The 18,249-nt window shown below is 46.8% G+C and overlaps 1 protein-coding gene across 3 annotated transcripts in view; it reads left to right on the top strand.

Moving 5' to 3' along the window:
* The window catches only part of cdkal1 (CDK5 regulatory subunit associated protein 1-like 1), a 1,024,035-nt gene that overhangs the window by 112,463 nt on the left and 893,323 nt on the right, over positions 1 to 18,249 (top strand). For all 3 annotated transcript variants that reach the window (XM_071395740.1, XM_071395742.1, XM_071395741.1), the window contains exon 4: positions 3,282 to 3,366. In XM_071395740.1, the coding sequence (XP_071251841.1) occupies positions 3,282 to 3,366 (85 nt within the window). The remainder of the gene's footprint in view (positions 1 to 3,281; positions 3,367 to 18,249) is intronic.

The raw sequence follows: 18,249 nt of genomic DNA, 5'->3' as shown, positions 1-18,249 counted from the left end.
ATGGATGATTATTCTATGTAAACATGTCCCTTTCTCATTCGACTGTTAGTTAGTAGTTAAAAGGTTGATATGGATGCTTGAGGTTAATAGCTCGGACACACCGGTAGGATTGTCAAATCTTTGCCTGCCAACGGTACTTAGCTTTTGTACTCTCTCTTGTGTTCAATGGAGACGTCCAGGACGGAGTGGAAATGCTCCCCCACGGTTAAAGGATCCGTTGAGAAACGTACGCCACAAACTTTGACATTTTTTTCTAACTTTGCGTCGTCTTCAGTTCAGCTGGAGTCTGTGGAAAGAACAGGAAGTTACCAAAACACTCCAAACCAGAAGGGGGCAGTAGAGTTGATTGGCAGTGCCTGTCCCCGTGCGCGTTGCTTATGGTCACAGAGGAAGAGAACCTCCATCTGAAGACTCAGTTCTCCAGAAACCAAATGAAAAGACTTCCAGGCAGTGAAACAACAGTATCTTCCAGGAGTCACGGACGTTTCCACTTCCCACCAACATAAACAAAACACAACTCTCCACTTTCTTTCCATAATAAGTGATTCATTTAACACCATTTCTGGTCCCGTTTTTTAACCAGAACTGTTTATATTTTTATACTCCCAGGGTTCTTTTACAAGGTTTTAGCATAGCAAGATATCTGTAAAGGTTAAATAAAAATAAATATCTTCCTGCTTAGGTTGGTTTAATGGCTAAGTAGTTAATTCACCTTAATGTCCTTAGCTGGCAGAGCGGTGCGTGTTTTAAGTCTTGTGTTCATCAGTGTTTTAGTGCTGCCTGTAGTATGACTCATGCGCTGCGTGTTTTAAGTCTTGTGTTCATCAGTGTTTTAGTGCTGCCTGTAGTATGACTCATGCGCTGCGTGTTTTAAGTCTTGTGTTCATCAGTGTTTTAGTGCTGCCTGTAGTATGACTCATGCGCTGCGTGTTTTAAGTCTTGTGTTCATCACTACAGCGTTTCACTGCTTCTGGAAGAGTAATGGGGTAAGTTCTCACAGTAAACAATCTGTTAAAACGATGGAACAGTCATCTCAGGTGATGAACACAACGAGAGACACACACACACACACACACACACACACACACAGTATGGAGTTGCGTTAAACTAATCTCGCATTAGATTTAGTGTCGTGAGTCGTATTTTTTTATCTCCCCCAAAGGTTTTGCGGATGTTAAGTGATTTAGAATTGATCATGTTTGTTGCTGTTGCGTTTTTGGTAAACGCCTCATTTCTCCAGTGGGCGTCATCCCACCACGCTAGGTTAGCCGGAGGACTTCCTTCCTGCTGCTGTTTTCTGTTTGTTTTTTCTCCTTTTCCCCGTTTTTACTGTAAATTTAGTTCTGGTTTTACTTCTGTCAACAACAATTACTGTACCACTGCCTTTACAGCAACAGGGGTTCTGTAGCCTTTAACACTGTGGGTTTGTTCCTAATGACATCCTGTTATATAACCTTTTACACTGTGGGTTTGTTCATAATGACATCCTGTTATATAACCTTTTACACTGTGGGTGTGTTCCTAATGTCATCCTGTTATATAACCTTTAACACCGTGGGTTTGTTCCTAATGACATCCTGTTATATAACCTTTTACACTGTGGGTTTGTTCCTAATGACATCCTGTTATATAACCTTTTACACTGTGGGTTTGTTCCTAATGACATCCTGTTATATAACCTTTTACACTGTGGGTTTGTTCCTAATGACATCCTGTTATATAACCTTTTACACTGTGGGTTTGTTCCTAATGACATCCTGTTATATAACCTTTTACACTGTGGGTTTGTTCCTAATGACATCCTGTTATATAACCTTTTACACTGTGGGTTTGTTCCTAATGACATCCTGTTATATAACCTTTTACACTGTGGGTTTGTTCCTAATGACATCCTGTTATATAACCTTTTACACTGTGGGTGTGTTCCTAATGACATCCTGTTATATAACCTCTGTTCACTGTTCGCTCCAAATCATGAATGCAAAAGGCCAAATATTTTTTCCGGTGATAAACAGGATAAATCAGAGCCACGCATCGTTTTTGCTAAAAAGAAAAAAAATTGTTCGCCAAATAGTTTTGCACTTCTTGTCATCTGATGAAAATAAAGTGTTTTTTTCTGTCAAATGTTTTCCACTAATTTAACGATCTGTACGCCCCTGATTCTCCACTGAACCAACAAACACTGATTTTCAATATTAAAAACTTGTGAAATGGTTTAAAACGCAGATTTTGTTTTGGGGGGGGGGTGTCTGTTTGAAAAAATGCAGATATAGTGAAGTTAATGCGACCCCTGATTTAGTGTACTACTCTTGACCAGGGCTCTGGTTGAAAGTCGTTCACTATCTAGGGAATAGGATGCTATATGGAATTAATGGTGTCCTACATACGATCAGGCTTACACTCTGTAGCCTAGCCTCTGTCGTTGTTTACAATAGCTTCTCTCCAGGATGTGATGAGGAAGGGAGGGGGTGTCCTAAGGTGCCTGGTATATCCCTGCCTCCTCTCTCTGGCTATAGGCCTTTGATATGTTGTGTTATCTGAGGCGAGGAAAGGCACGAAGGGGGTGTCGGGGTGGCTCCTGGGTTCTCCCTGCCTGCGACCCGTGTGGTGCGTGAGAGCCTGCCTCCCTTAGAGCCTCAGAGCCCGACACGGCGGGGAGGGTGTGTGTGTGTGTGTGAGCAAGCAAGCGACACAGGGCCTGTTTTTGCTTCAGTGAGGCTGGGTAATGGATAGTAAGTGAAATATCTAGTTCAGCGGTGTGGGAGGATGCAGGAGGCTTGCCCTGCGCCAGCCAGGCTGGCCTAGAATCATACTGTGTGTGTTTATTACACAGTGTGACATGTCTCCTGGCAGATAGAGTGGAGGCTGGGGTATGGAGGATAGGACTCCCACTATCCCCCTGAGGTCCAGCGGATCCTGGCATCGTATTCCACCTCGCCTCCCCCTCGCTGCTCTGGTCAGGGTGGAGGAGGAGGAGGAGGAGGGGGAGGACACACAATTAATTGCTGTAACTGGAGAAGTGCATTATTAATGAGGGTGTGGAACTGGCTGAACGGTCCTGGGTTGTTGAGCTCTGATTTGATCTAATACTGAACTTCTGTTGTCTTCCCTCCACCTCTCTGTCTCCGTCTCTGTCTCCCTCCACCTCTCTCTCTCTCCCGCTGTTTCTCTCTTTCTCTCCTGCTGTTTCTCTCTCTCTCCCGCTGTTTCTCCCTCTCCCGCTGTTTCTCCCTCTCTCCCACTGTTTCTCCCGCTCTCTCCCTCCCTCTCCCTCCCTCCAGAGGACCCAGCAGAGGCTGATCTGTGGCTACTCAACAGCTGCACTGTGAAAAACCCGGCCGAAGATCACTTCAGAAACTCCATCAAGTAAGGCCCCTGTACTCCTCTTCCTCCCATCTCCTAGTCTTCCTCCCCCTCTTCTTCTCGTCACTCACGCACATCCCTGGAGGCAGGGTTCACACGATACTGAACCCCTGAAAAAGAAACCTGGTTGAGAACACTGGAGACAGTAAAAACATGATTTTAAGTCCGACGTCTTTTCCACTGATATCTACAGTTTTATTTCCTGTCACACTCAAAACAACTGATCTCTCAGCTGCTGTAGAAACGTTTTTATTTTGTACTGTGATACCATTTTCCCCCTATACACACAAAACCCAGCAATTTTTAAGGATAAACAAGTGAAATAGTGACTGTAGCATGTTATGGAGGAGTTGTAGGAAGAGTCATCTGTGACACGGACAGAGGCAGGAAATGTCACGCGTCTCTGAGCCTCTGAGGAATGACATTCATAGACGGGGTTCAGATTCAGTCGGGCAGATAACATGCTTTGTGCTTCACACACACATCACATACGCCACACACACACACACACACACACACACACACACACACACACACACACACACACACACACACACACACACACACAGGCACATTGACTAGCCTGGCAGACGGACAGACACAGGGACAGATGCTGGCTGGCCAGCCTGGCAGACGTCAGACACAGGGACAGAGGCTAGCTGACTAGCCTGGCAGACGGACAGACACAGGGACATATGCTGGCTGACTAGCCTAGCAGACGGAAAGACACAGGGACAGAGGCTGACTGACTAGCCTGGCAGACGGACAGGGACAGAGGCTGACTGACTAGCCTGGCAGACGGACAGGGACAGAGGCTGACTGACTAGCCTGGCAGACGGACAGGGACAGAGGCTGACTGACTAGCCTGGCAGACGGACAGACACAGGGACAGAGGCTGACTGACTAGCCTGGCAGACGGACAAACACAGGGACAGATGCTGGCTGACTAGCCTGGCAGACGGACAGACACAGGGACAGAGGCTGACTGACTAGCCTGGCAGACGGACAGGGACAGAGGCTGACTGACTAGCCTGGCAGACGGACAGGGACAGAGGCTGACTGACTAGCCTGGCAGACGGACAGACCCAGGGATAGATGATGGCTGACTAGCCTGGCAGACGGACAGACACAGGCTGACTAGCCTGGCAGACGGACAGACACAGGGACAGAGGCTGACTGACTAGCCTGGCAGACGGACAGGGACAGAGGCTGACTGACTAGCCTGGCAGACGGACAGGGACAGAGGCTGACTGACTAGCCTGGCAGACGGACAGACCCAGGGACAGAGGCTGACTGACTAGCCTGGCAGACGGACAAACACAGGGACAGATGCTGGCTGACTAGCCTGGCAGACGGACAAACACAGGGACAGATGCTGGCTGACTAGCCTGGCAGACGGACAGACACAGGGACAGAGGCTGACTGACTAGCCTGGCAGACGGACAGGGACAGAGGCTGACTGACTAGCCTGGCAGACGGACAGGGACAGAGGCTGACTGACTAGCCTGGCAGACGGACAGGGGACAGAGGCTGACTGACTAGCCTGGCAGACGGACAGACCCAGGGACAGATGATGGCTGACTAGCCTGGCAGACGGACAGACACAGGCTGACTAGCCTGGCAGACGGACAGACACAGGGACAGATGCTGGCTGACTAGCCTGACAGACGGACAGACACAGGGACAGATGCTGGCTGACTAGCCTGGCAGACGGACAGACCCAGGGACAGATGCTGACTGACTAGCCTGGCAGATGGACAGACACAGGCTGACTAGCCTGGCAGACGGACAGACACAGGGACATATGCTGGCTGTCTAGCCTGGCAGACGGACAGGGACAGAGGCTGACTAGCCTGGCAGACGGACATACCCAGGGACAGATGCTGGCTGACTAGCCTGGCAGACGAACAGACACAGGCTGACTAGCCTGGCAGACGGACAGACACAGGGACAGATGCTGGCTGACTAGCCTGGCAGACGGACAGACACAGGGACAGATGCTGGCTGACTAGCCTGGCAGACGGACAGACCCAGGGACAGATGCTGACTGACTAGCCTGGCAGATGGACAGACACAGGCTGACTAGCCTGGCAGACGGACAGACACAGGGACATATGCTGGCTGTCTAGCCTGGCAGACGGACAGGGACAGAGGCTGACTAGCCTGGCAGACGGACATACCCAGGGACAGATGCTGGCTGACTAGCCTGGCAGACGGACAGACACAGGCTGACTAGCCTGGCAGACAGACAGACACAGGGACAGAGGCTGGCTGACTAGCCTGGCCCTGTGTTAACATTTTCTCTCCTTGATGCAGCCTTTTATTTGTTTTGGTCCAAAGTGCCTTGGTTCCCTCACTGTAGAGTGACAGTGATGACACTCATTAAAGAGCACTGTTCAAACCTCAGATGACACCCTATTCCAATCTTTTAAAGGCCGAGACCAGTAGTAGTGCACTCTGGGTAAATAGTGCAGCGGGGAGTGACCCACAACACCACTGATGACATCACTCTGACCATGTCCACTGTGTTCAATATCCCCAGACTGCAGCGTAACTAAGCAACCAGGTAGTTCTTCAGCCCGATGCATATTTCCATTTTGTCTCCTCTAACCCGAACAGGAAATAACCTTTATATAGCCAACACAAGTGAATCTGTGTAATGTTTATTTTTGGCAGTACGGTGACGTGCAGTAACAGTTTGTGGGACACTCGGTACTAGATGTCAATGTGAAGGATAAACGTGTAGTGCTGAGAGAGACGAGCTGTGCTGTCCTCACTGACTGAACAGAGGCTGGCCTCTCAGATGTCCTCACTGACTGACTGAACAGAGGCTCTCAGACAGGCTCTCAGACATCCTCGCTAACTGAACAGAACAGAGGCTGGCCTCTTAGACGTCCTCACTGAACAGAACAGAGGCTGGCCTCTCAGACATCCTCACTGAACAGAACAGAGGCTGGCCTCTCAGACGTCCTCACTGAACAGAACAGAGGCTGGCCTCTCAGACATCCTCACTGAACAGAATAGAGGCTGGCCCAGTCAGACATCCTCACTGACTGAACAGAGGCTGGCCTCTCAGACATCCTCACTGACTGAACAGAGGCTGGCCTCTCAGACATCCTCACTGACTGAACAGAGGCTGGCCACTCATACGTTCTCACTGACTGAACAGAGCAAAGCGGAGGCTGGCCTCATATGATGATGCACAGACATCTAGTGAGCCAGTCCCAGTAAGTAGCCTCTCTGGCCTCAGCTGTTGGCTGCTATATTGAGGCTTTGTCTCTGTTTGACCTTCTCTCTTGCTGAGAGCTCTTAGTTAGCCCACTTTAGGCTAAATTGGTAATGACAGAAATATATTGCACATGTTTTTTTTGGCCATCTGAAATAGTGTGTCTTATCAGACTCAGCCATAACGAGGCCAACGGGACCAACAATAGATTACCACACCAGGGGCTAATGTAATATAATGTATCAATGATTCAGATGCTATGGTAATTTCAGAGGTCCGGGCATCTTTTGTTCCAGCACTAGCTACAGTAGTGCTGGGCTTATTCACACTGCTAGGCCGCGCTGCTAATTACCAGCCTAATTGAAGTGAGAGGCTGTCGCCCCGGGCGTCTGCAGTACGAAGCGGCTCCAGAGGGGAATGTTGAGGCTCCTGGTGTGTGTGTGTGTGTGTGTGTGTGTGTGTGTGTGTGTGTGTGTGTGTGTGTGTGTGTGTGTGTGTGTGTGTGTGTGTGTGTGTGTGTGTGTGTGTGTGTGTGTGTGTGTGTGTGTGTGCCGTGGTTCCAAACACCTGCTTCTAAACTGCCACTTCCTCTGCAGGGTCATTGATCTTAGTGAGCTGCTGGGGCAGACTCCTCGGTGATAAGAGCGGGACAGGGAGCAGGAGGTCATAGAGGGGTGTGTGTGTGTGATGATGGGCCGTGTGGTTGTGCTAATGTGTTAGATGGTGATCGAGAGAGAGAGAATGGGGGGAAAGGGAAGTGTGTTTTAGCACATACATTTTCTTATCCATGGTTGTTTTGTTATGCATGGTGATGGTGAAGTATGGCTCTCCTAACTGTGGTGTCTCTTAGAGATGGTGAGGTATGGCTCTCCTAACTGTGGTGTCTCTTAGAGATGGTGAGGTATGGCTCTCCTAACTGTGGTGTGTCTCAGAGATGGTGAAGTATGGCTCTCCTAACTGTGGTGTGTCTCAGAGATGGTGAGGTATGGCTCTCCTAACTGTGGTGTCTCTTAGAGATGGTGAGGTATGGCTCTCCTAACTGTGGTGTCTCTTAGAGATGGTGAGGTATGGCTCTCCTAACTGTGGTGTGTCTAAGAGATAGTGAGGTATGGCTCTCCTAACTGTGGTGTCTCTTAGAGATGGTGAGGTATGGCTCTCCTAACTGTGGTGTGTCTAAGAGATAGTGAGGTATGGCTCTCCTAACTGTGGTGTGCTGTGTCTAAGAGATGGTGAGGTATGGCTCTCCTAACTGTGGTGTGTCTCAGATGGTGAGGTATGGCTCTCCTAACTGTGGTGTGTCTTAGAGATAGTGAGGTATGGCTCTCCTAACTGTGGTGTGTCTCAGATGGTGAGGTATGGCTCTCCTAACTATGGTGTGTCTTAGAGATGGTGAGGTATGGCTCTCCTAACTGTGGTGTGTCTCAGATGGTGAGGTATGGCTCTCCTAACTGTGGTGTGTCTCAGAGATGGTGAGTTATGGCTGTCCTAACTGTGGTGTGCTGTGTCTTAGAGATGGTGAGGTATGGCTCTCCTAACTATGGTGTGTCTTAGAGATGGTGAGGTATGGCTCTCCTAACTGTGGTGTGTCTCAGATGGTGAGGTATGGCTCTCCTAACTGTGGTGTGTCACAGATGGTGAGGTATGGCTCTCCTAACTGTGGTGTGTCTAAGAGATGGTGAGGTATAGCTCTCCTAACTGTGGTGTGTCTAAGAGATGGTGAGGTATAGCTCTCCTAACTGTGGTGTGTCTAAGAGATGGTGAGGTATGGCTCTCCTAACTATGGTGTGTCTTAGAGATGGTGAGGTATGGCTCTCCTAACTGTGGTGTGTCTAAGAGATGGTGAGGTATGGCTCTCCTAACTGTGGTGTGTCTTAGAGATGGTGAGGTATGGCTCTCCTAACTGTGGTGTGTCTAAGAGATGGTGAGGTATGGCTCTCCTAACTGTGGTGTGTCTAAGAGATGGTGAGGTATAGCTCTCCTAACTGTGGTGTGTCTAAGAGATGGTGAGGTATGGCTCTCCTAACTATGGTGTGTCTTAGAGATGGTGAGGTATGGCTCTCCTAACTGTGGTGTGTCTAAGAGATGGTGAGGTATGGCTCTCCTAACTGTGGTGTGTCTTAGAGATGGTGAGGTATGGCTCTCCTAACTGTGGTGTGTCTTAGAGATGGTGAGGTATGGCTCTCCTAACTGTGGTGTGTCTTAGAGATGGTGAGGTATGGCTCTCCTAACTGTGGTGTGTCTTAGAGATGGTGAGGTATGGCTCTCCTAACTGTGGTGTGTCTTAGAGATGGTGAGGTATGGCTCTCCTAACTGTGGTGTGTCTAAGAGATGGTGAGGTATGGCTCTCCTAACTGTGGTGTGTCTTAGAGATGGTGAGGTATGGCTCTCCTAACTATGGTGTGTCTTAGAGATGGTGAGGTATGGCTCTCCTAACTGTGGTGTGTCTAAGAGATGGTGAGGTATGGCTCTCCTAACTGTGGTGTGTCTAAGAGATGGTGAGGTATGGCTCTCCTAACTGTGGTGTGTCTAAGAGATGGTGAGGTATGGCTCTCCTAACTGTGGTGTGTCTAAGAGATGGTGAGGTATGGCTCTCCTAACTATGGTGTGTCTTAGAGATGGTGAGGTATGTCTCTCCTAACTATGGTGTGTCTTAGAGATGGTGAGGTATGTCTCTCCTAACTATGGTGTGTCTTAGAGATGGTGAGGTATGTCTCTCCTAACTGTGGTGTGCTGTGTCTTGGCCTAAAGTAGTTCTTCATCCCCTCTTTTGCAGTTGCAGACTAACATTGTCCCCTGGTGACACTGGTGCCACTATGTTTTTCAGTTGGTGGCACCAGCCCATGATTTGTTATTCGCGGCGTCACTCAATAGAATTTTTTTGTAGTTTTCATGTTGTGATTCAAAATATTTTTTTGTGTGCAACTTAATCCCCTAATCATGATTTCCAGTTGTCATGTGCTATTTTTGTTATATTTTACTGTTAAAATATATATATTTTGTGTATTTGTGTATTTTACTGTTAGAATAGGGCTCCAGAATGTAAATTTGACTGCACATTGTATATCGTAGGTACATTTTAATTGGGGCTAATTCACTACCTGAGTAATTGGAACCTCAAAACACAGTAGCTAGATGGCTAACTCTATATATAATACCCACTGCTAGTAGCCATGCACAGTGTCTTCAGAAGGTATTCATACCCCTTGTCTTATTCCACATCCCCCATCTACACACAATACCCCATTATGACAAAGTTGAAAACATGATTTTAGACATTTTTGCAAATTTATTGATAATGAAATGCAGAAATATATCTAATTTACATAAGTATTCACACCCCTGAGTCAATACATGTTAGAATCACCTTTGGCAGAGATTACAGCTGTGAGTCTTTCTGGGTAAGTCTCTAAGAGCTTTCCACTCCTGGATTGTACAATATGTACACATTTCAGCTCTGTCAAGTTGGTTGGTGATCATTGCCAGACAGATATTTTCAAGTCTTGCCATAGATTTTCAAGTAGATTTTGGTTAAAAAAATAAAATTATAATAATAACTAGGCCACTCAGGAACATTCAATGTTGTCTTGGTAACCAACTCCAGTGTATATTTAGCTTTGTGTTGCGACCTCATTGGACGGTAGGCTAGAGCGTGTAGGCCTCATTGGGCGGTGGGCTAGATCGTGTAGGCCTCATTGGGCGGTAGGCTAGAGCGTGTAGGGCTCATTGGGCAGTAGGCTAGAGCGTGTAGGCCTCATTGGGTGGTAGGCTAGAGCGTGTAGGCCTCATTGGGCAGTAGGCTATTGCGAGCGTGTAGCCCTCATTGGGCAGTAGGCTATTGCGAGCGTGTAGGCCTCATTGGGCGGTAGGCTAGAGCGTGTAGGCCTCATTGGGCTGTATACTATTGCGAGCGTGTAGGCCTCATTGGGCGGTAGGCTAGAGCGTGTAGGCCTCATTGGGCGGTGGGCTAGATCGTGTAGGCCTCATTGGGCGGTAGGCTAGAGCGTGTAGGCCTCATTGGGCGGTAGGCTAGAGCGTGTAGGCCTCATTGGGCGGTAGGCTAGAGCGTGTAGACCTCATTGGGCGGTGGGCTAGAGCGTGTAGGCCTCATTGGGCGGTGGGCTAGAGCGTGTAGGCCTCATTGGGTGGTAGGCTAGAGCGTGTAGGCCTCATTGGGCGGTAGGCTAGAGCGTGTAGGCCTCATTGGCTAATGTCTTTCATCCTTACGTCTAAAGAGCCACGAGGTGAAACGTGAAGATGGGTCTCGTGATGTCATCTCTAATGGCCATAGCAGGTACTTTTATTTTCTTTATTTTCTCTTCTCTTTCTCTCTGCTAATATCGCTCCCTCTCTCTCCTTCCCTCTCTCTCCCTCCCTCTCTCTCCCTCTCTCTCCCTCCATCTCTCCCTCCCTCTCTCTCACCTGGGTCCCCCCTCATAAAGGGCCTGTCGTCAGAGGTGCTGCAGGGAGATTAGGTCCCCCCCCTGCCTGGCTACAAAGCGCCAGCTGTGCTGCGATGTATCCCCTCCCCTCACACCCTTAATTCACACCAGAGTAATTTGATTAGGGGCTTTTGGGTCCACTGCTTACTTTCAGCATTTTCCCATGTACATTGCCATCCTGTATTTCTGATGGCAGCAGTAGAACAGTACAACAGACCTGATTCCACCGAGAGAACGCTGGAGAACCACACTGCTGGCTCATTTGCATAAAAACGGTCAGATTAAAACAGGAAGTGTTTTGCATTTTGATTATTTTTCCTTCTTCATCAGCGTCGTTAGGTCACGTGGGATACTGTGGGAAGGTGAAACGGGCCTAGTAGCCAGGAGGTGGGAGTCAGGGGGGATGGGCAGATAGAAGGTGTGTGTGTGTGTGTGTGTGTGTGTGTGTGTGTGTCTGATGAGCATGGGGAGGTAACCAGCGTTTTCGTCTCCTCAGAATCATGATTTCCGTCTACGGCAGGAGGTTTAACCCTTCACTGCTCCACTCGGCTCGAACGCTGTTGGAGCTGTTCTGTACCTGGGCCTGCGTCCCAAATTACACCCTATTTAGGAATGTGGCCCTGGTCAAAAGTAGTTTACTATTTTTTATATAGATCTGGTTGGTTTTAGCTGTCCTGCGTCAAACACATTTGTCAAATAGTTTTGAACACTTGAGCTGCTCTTAATTTAGCTCCTACTTTGGCCCGGTACCATGAAACCACTAGACGGGGTCCAGAAGATATGCTGTGAACCTATAGCTCTGGGGGTTTGGCTCAAACACATTTGTCAAATACTTGAGCTACTCTTGGCCTCCACTGCAATAGGAGGGAGGGAGGGGGGGGTACAGAGGAGTATCTGAGATCTGATTGGTCTAGCTGTCCTGGGTCAAACACAATACTTCAGCGGAACTTGATTCATGGACTTTTTGTATTAGAATTGTATTAGTATTAGTATTAGAATACTATTTGTATTAGAATGAGTTTACCTGGTAAAGTTCAAACTAAATAAATATATCCTCAAATACTTTATGAAACCCGTACTTCACCCAGCAGGTTTGGGTGCAACGGTGGACTCGTGTTGAAGTTTCAACATTTTTTCCCCCCCGAGAGGGAAGTTGACTTTGCAGCAGTAGAGCATTAAAAACATAACATAAAAACTAAAATCCACATGGATCTCAATGATACACAATGGAAACTTATCTTCCATATCTAATCCTTACTGGGATAGATATCCTTCCCTCAGAACCTACTGGAACAGCAGCTGGTTCTAGAGTCTCTAAAAGTTGTCAGAATGGAACGCTTTGAGTTCTTAGAATGCTCTGATTCCTCTTCTCCTGGACTCTCCCTATTCCACTTAGTCACCTCAGTACGGTGCAATTAGATTGGGCTTTTATGGATCTGAGCCCTAATTTGTAAGGAATGTAAGTTTAGCACCTTGAAGTCTTGACGTGTAATTGAAGAAAAGGTTGAAGTGAACGGTGACGGTAATGGACTGACTGAGTGTGTGATTTATATGTTGTTCCTTAGACATCATTTGCATTGCATATATGTGTAAAAGTGTAGGGAATTAGAAACCATTTTTGACATGTTGAATTGTGTTGTATTTAATCTCTCCCTCCTGAAAGAGCCTCAGTATGTGATTTGTTATTGTCTAAAGCTGAGAACTCATCAGGGAAGTTGGAAGTCTGGTTTGAGTTGAACCGTGTCTTTTATATGCCGGATGGATTGAAGGGTTTCATTCAAATCTCTATTTTCCTAATCACAAATCACTGATCATTTTCAGCACATTGCCCACTGCCTCAAGTAAAATACCAAATTACAAATTGACTTAAACTGCTCTGTGTAATCTTAATCCTAATGAATATGCAAATAGTATTGAATTTCAGGCTGTAGGGAAAGAGTGCCTTTCCATAATCACACAGTTCGATACGTTGTAAAGGATTTATTTCCCTCTAAAAGTTGAGCTCTGTAGAGACGGATCTGAAAACATTCTGATGCAATGCTAATGCAATTAACACTCTATTCATCTGCAGGACCAAGACTTAGGTGCATTCCAAATGGCACCCTATTCTCTACCAAGTCCACTACTTTTTTTAGTTCACAATGTAGGGAATAGGGTGCTGTTTGGGATGCAGACGTACTCCAACCCTCAATGGTATCAGACAACCTGCATGTAACTCATTAGGCCTTCTCTCTCTCTCTCTCTCTCTCTCTCTCTCTCTCTCTCTCTCGCACTCTCGCACTCTCTCTCGCTCGCCCTATTTTCCTCTCTCACGCCCTCCCATCTGTCTTTCTCTCACCCTTCCCTCTTTCTTTCTCTCACCTGCTTTCTCTCTCCCTCTTTCGCCCTCTTTCTCTCCCTCCTTTCTCTTTCTCTCCCTTTTTCTCTCCCTCCTCTCTCCTCTGCTTTCTGTCTCTCTGGTACTGTGGCATCTGCTTCTTGGAACAGTCTGTAGATTGTTGATTTACATATTGAATGAATGCAGCAGGCCTTGCCAGTATATACCCACACCAGCCTTATCCGCAGGATAAACACGACTGAACAAAACCCTGGAAATGAGTGACTGATGCAAGAGGAGCGACATCACACACACACACACAGTCTTAGCAGACCTTCTGTCCTCCTTTCACATGACCAGCCGAGATCCTGTCTCCGGTCCCTGGCAGACAGAACGAGAGGGATAAAGAGAAAGATAAGCGAGGGAGTCTGAGTAGTGGCCACACAGCCTGGCACACGGCTGGCACGCACAACAGCCACCTCACGCTCAAGTCACACGCTCTCCCTCACTCCCGCTGCCGCTCGCTCTCCCTGGTACACCCGCGTGCGGTAGACACACATGCGCGCACGCACACTCTTCTGAGGGCCACACGGAGTGACATCTAGAGAAGTGGTTCATTGTTCCCCTCGGCCCCCACTCTGTCTTCACGCTCCACTGAGCAGCTAGCTAAGTCCCTAAACTCTTTTGGGAAAAAAGGTTCCATATTGAACCAAAACAGGGATCTGTGACTTGCTTCATATATGGAACCCTTAAGAGTTCTATACAGAACCCTTTTAATAAGGTTCTATGATCAGAACCCTAGGGGTTCTTGTAAACAGAAACAAAATATGTTCCATACAGAACCATTGTTATAAGGTTCTACATGAAACCCCCAGGGTTCTGATCATAAACGGAAACAAAATGGGTTCCATATACACTGCTCAAAAAAATAAAGGGAACACTTAAACAACACAATGTAACTCCAAGTCAATCACACTTCTATGAAATCAAACTGTCCACTTAGGAAGCAACACTGATTGACAATAAATTTCACATGCTGTTGTGCAAATGGAATAGACAAAGGTGGAAATTATAGGCAATTAGCAAGACACCCCCAAAAAAGGAGTGATTCTGCAGGTGGTGACCACAGACCACTTCTCAGTTCCTATGCTTCCTGGCTGATGTTTTGGTCACTTTTGAATGCTGGCGGTGCTCTCACTCTAGTGGTAGCATGAGACGGAGTCTACAACCCACACAAGTGGCTCAGGTAGTGCAGTTCATCCAGGATGGCACATCAATGCGAGCTGTGGCAAAAAGGTTTGCTGTGTCTGTCAGCGTAGTGTCCAGAGCATGGAGGCGCTACCAGGAGACAGGCCAGTACATCAGGAGACGTGGAGGAGGCCGTAGGCGGGCAACAACCCAGCAGCAAGACCGCTACCTCCGCCTTTGTGCAAGGAGGTGCACTGCCAGAGCCCTGCAAAATGACCTCCAGCAGGCCACAAATGTGCATTGTGTAAAGTGTGTAAAGCCTCAACCCTTAGTTGAGCTCAAATGAGCTCCAGAAATAGTTCATAATGACCACAGTTGTTTTGTTGTGACTACATCTCCAGTGATAAAACACTAAAATAGAGACCCGTTCTAAATGAGCGAGGCGTAAATCGGACCGGCCACCCTGCTTCGGTTGGGTCATCGTTATTCATAACTATGCATTATAATATAAATCACACGCCTCGCACGCTCGCCTTCGGTGAGTTTAGGCCACTAGTTTTGAAATATGCACTAGTGGCCAGGGAGGCATCTTTATTGGAATTGATGGCCCACGTTAATCTTGGTACTAACTCTGGCTGACTGACTTAGGCTACAGTACCTTCCTTATTGAACAGTACTGTTCCATATGGGTTGATGACTTCCTTATTGAACAGTACTGTTCCATATGGGTTGATGACTTCCTTATTGAACAGTACTGTTCCATATGGGTTGATGACTTCCTTATTGAACAGTACAGTAGCCTATGGGTTGATGACTTCCTTATTGAACAGTACAGTAGCCTATGGGTTGATGACTTCCTTATTGAACAGTACTGTTCCATATGGGTTGATGACTTCCTTATTGAACAGTACTGTTCCATATGGGTTGATGACTTCCTTATTGAACAGTACAGTAGCCTATGGGTTGATGACTTCCTTATTGAACAGTACTGTTCCATATGGGTTGATGACTTCCTTATTGAACAGTACAGTAGCCTATGGGTTGATGACTTCCTTATTGAACAGTACTGTTCCATATGGGTTGATGACTTCCTTATTGGACAGTACTGTTCCATATGGGTTGATTACTTCCTTATTGAACAGTACAGTAGCCTATGGGTTGATGACTTCCTTATTGAACAGTACTGTTCCATATGGGTTGATGACATCCTTATTGAATAGTACTGTTCCATATGGGTTGATGCTTTCCTTATTCTACAGTACAGTAGCCTATGGGTTGAGAACTTCCTTATGGGTACTGTTCCATATGGGTTGATGACTTCCTTATTGAACAGTACTGTTCCATATGGGTTGATGACTTCCTTATTGAACAGTACTGTGGTTCATGAGAAGAGAAAAGGAGCAAAAACGTGAGGTAATCTGCGGAAGTTAACGTGAGGTAATCTGCGGATGTTAACGTGAGGTAATCTGCGGACGTTAACGTGAGGTAATCTGCGGAAGTTAACGTGAGGTAATCTGCGGATGTTAACGTGAGGTAATCTGCGGATGTTAACGTGAGGTAATCTGCGGAAGTTAACGTGAGGTAATCTGCGGATGTTAACGTGAGGTAATCTGCGGATGTTAACGTGAGGTAATCTGCGGATGTTAACGTGAGGTAATCTGCGGATGTTAACGTGAGGTAATCTGCGGAAGTTAACGTGAGGTAATCTGCGGATGTTAACGTGAGGTAATCTGCGGATGTTAACGTGAGGTAATCTGCGGAAGTTAACGTGAGGTAATCTGCGGACGTTAACGTGAGGTAATCTGCGGACGTTAACGTGAGGTAATCTGCGGAAGTTAACGTGAGGTAATCTGCGGAAGTTAACGTGAGGTAATCTGCGGATGTTAACGTGAGGTAATCTGCAGAAATTAATTAATCTTCCAAAATGAAGACAACATGCTATGCAGACATAATTATTATGATGTAGAAGAAGGACTTCCATGCGGTTGTCAGCAGCAGGCGACAGAGATCCATTGTCTCTGATAGTTGGGTTACTGCCAGACTGAGCAAAACGTAGTGTGTTAAGTCATGTAATGATTAAGTAGGCAATTGAATCACCGAGATTTATGGTAAATAATTGATTATAAATAATTTAGATAGCTACATACCTCCAGTCAGCCCACTGCCCACCAGTCAGCCCACTGCCCACCAGTCAGCCCACTGCCCTCCAGTCAGCCCACTGCCCACCAGTCAGCCCACTGCCCACCAGTCAGCCCACTGCCCACCAGTCAGCCCACTGCCCTCCAGTCAGCCCACTGCCCACCAGTCAGCCCACTGCCCTCCAGTCAGCCCACTGCCCACCAGTCAGCCCACTGCCCTCCAGTCAGCCCACTGCCCACCAGTCAGCCCACTGCCCACCAGTCAGCCCACTGCCCACCATGTGCATTCAGGAGTTCAGCAACAGTCTTCTAATGTCTCATGAAACACAGTCCCCTCATCTGCAGGTAGCCTAGTGGTTAGAGCGTTGGACTAGTAACCGAAAGGTTGCTAGTACGAATCCCCGAGCTGACGAGGTAAAACATCTGTCGTTCTGCCCCTGAACAAGGCAGTTTAACCCACTGTTCCGAGGCCGTCATTGAAAATAAGAATTTGTTCTTAACTGACTTGCCTAGCTAAAATAAAAGTAAAATAAATAAAATCTGACTCCATACTGAAATAAAAAATTTAACAATTAACTGATTGCCAATGTCAGGCTGTAGTCTATAGTTCTATTTCGTATATTTAATAAGAAACATTTACAAGTAGTTGTTAAATGTAGCTAGCTAGCTTGTAAAGTGGCTAATTTAAAGTAGCCTTTTTCCTGTAATAGTGATTGATTCAGAATCAGCTGTCTATCCTGTAGCTCATCAGGGCCCGGATTCTAACCCAAGTTAAGTGCTCGTTAATGGAAAGTAATTCCCTTTTTATGCGCTGTCATCTCTATGCGAATTCTAACCTTTGAACTTAAGCCTGAGAGTAGCACGCTATTCACCTGCTATTAGTTCTGGTGGAGATCTGAGAAATGAAGGCGGAAGTGTGTCGACAGATAAACCATATTCGGATGTAAACGTAATTCCACCACCTTTACGTGCGAGGAAACCATGAATAAGGACGAGCGAACCTGCCGTTTCCAAGTGGAAAAATGAATCTACTTTTATTTTCTTCCCGATTTGACAAAAAACAGCAATCTCCATGCCCTGTAAATAGATAAGGGCTGTTAATAAGACATAGGTAAATGAGTCATCTGTTTGGAGAAGGGGATTGTAAACACACACAGCAATTGTTCTAGATGATTTGTCCTGATAATCCCTGGAGACGAATGTGAAACCAGCCCGTATGGAAGTAAATTGAAAACCGTATCAACGTGCCATGTATCTCCTCTTCCACCGTAAAATAGGCTATAAATAGCTGTGTCGTTATTCAGCCTTTTGAGTGCCCTCGTAATGTGCATGGGTGAAATTTGGACACCCAAGTAAGGGCTGAATCTGCTGCGTTGATGTATGCGCTTTAAATTTTTTTAATTGTAGCTTTTGTTATGTTATTTTACAATTTGTATCATGTTAAATATTAGCCAGTATCGAGAGCCACCGTCAGTAATACTCACATACATTTATACCCAAATGTTTTTATTTTATTTTATTTTATTTTTTATAATTTGTAGCTTAACATTTTGGATCAGTCCGTTCAGTTCACCTTTC

Source organism: Salvelinus alpinus, chromosome 4, assembly GCF_045679555.1.
Source record: "Salvelinus alpinus chromosome 4, SLU_Salpinus.1, whole genome shotgun sequence".
NCBI lineage: Eukaryota > Metazoa > Chordata > Actinopteri > Salmoniformes > Salmonidae > Salvelinus > Salvelinus alpinus.
This window is presented reverse-complemented; position numbering and strand designations above follow the sequence as displayed.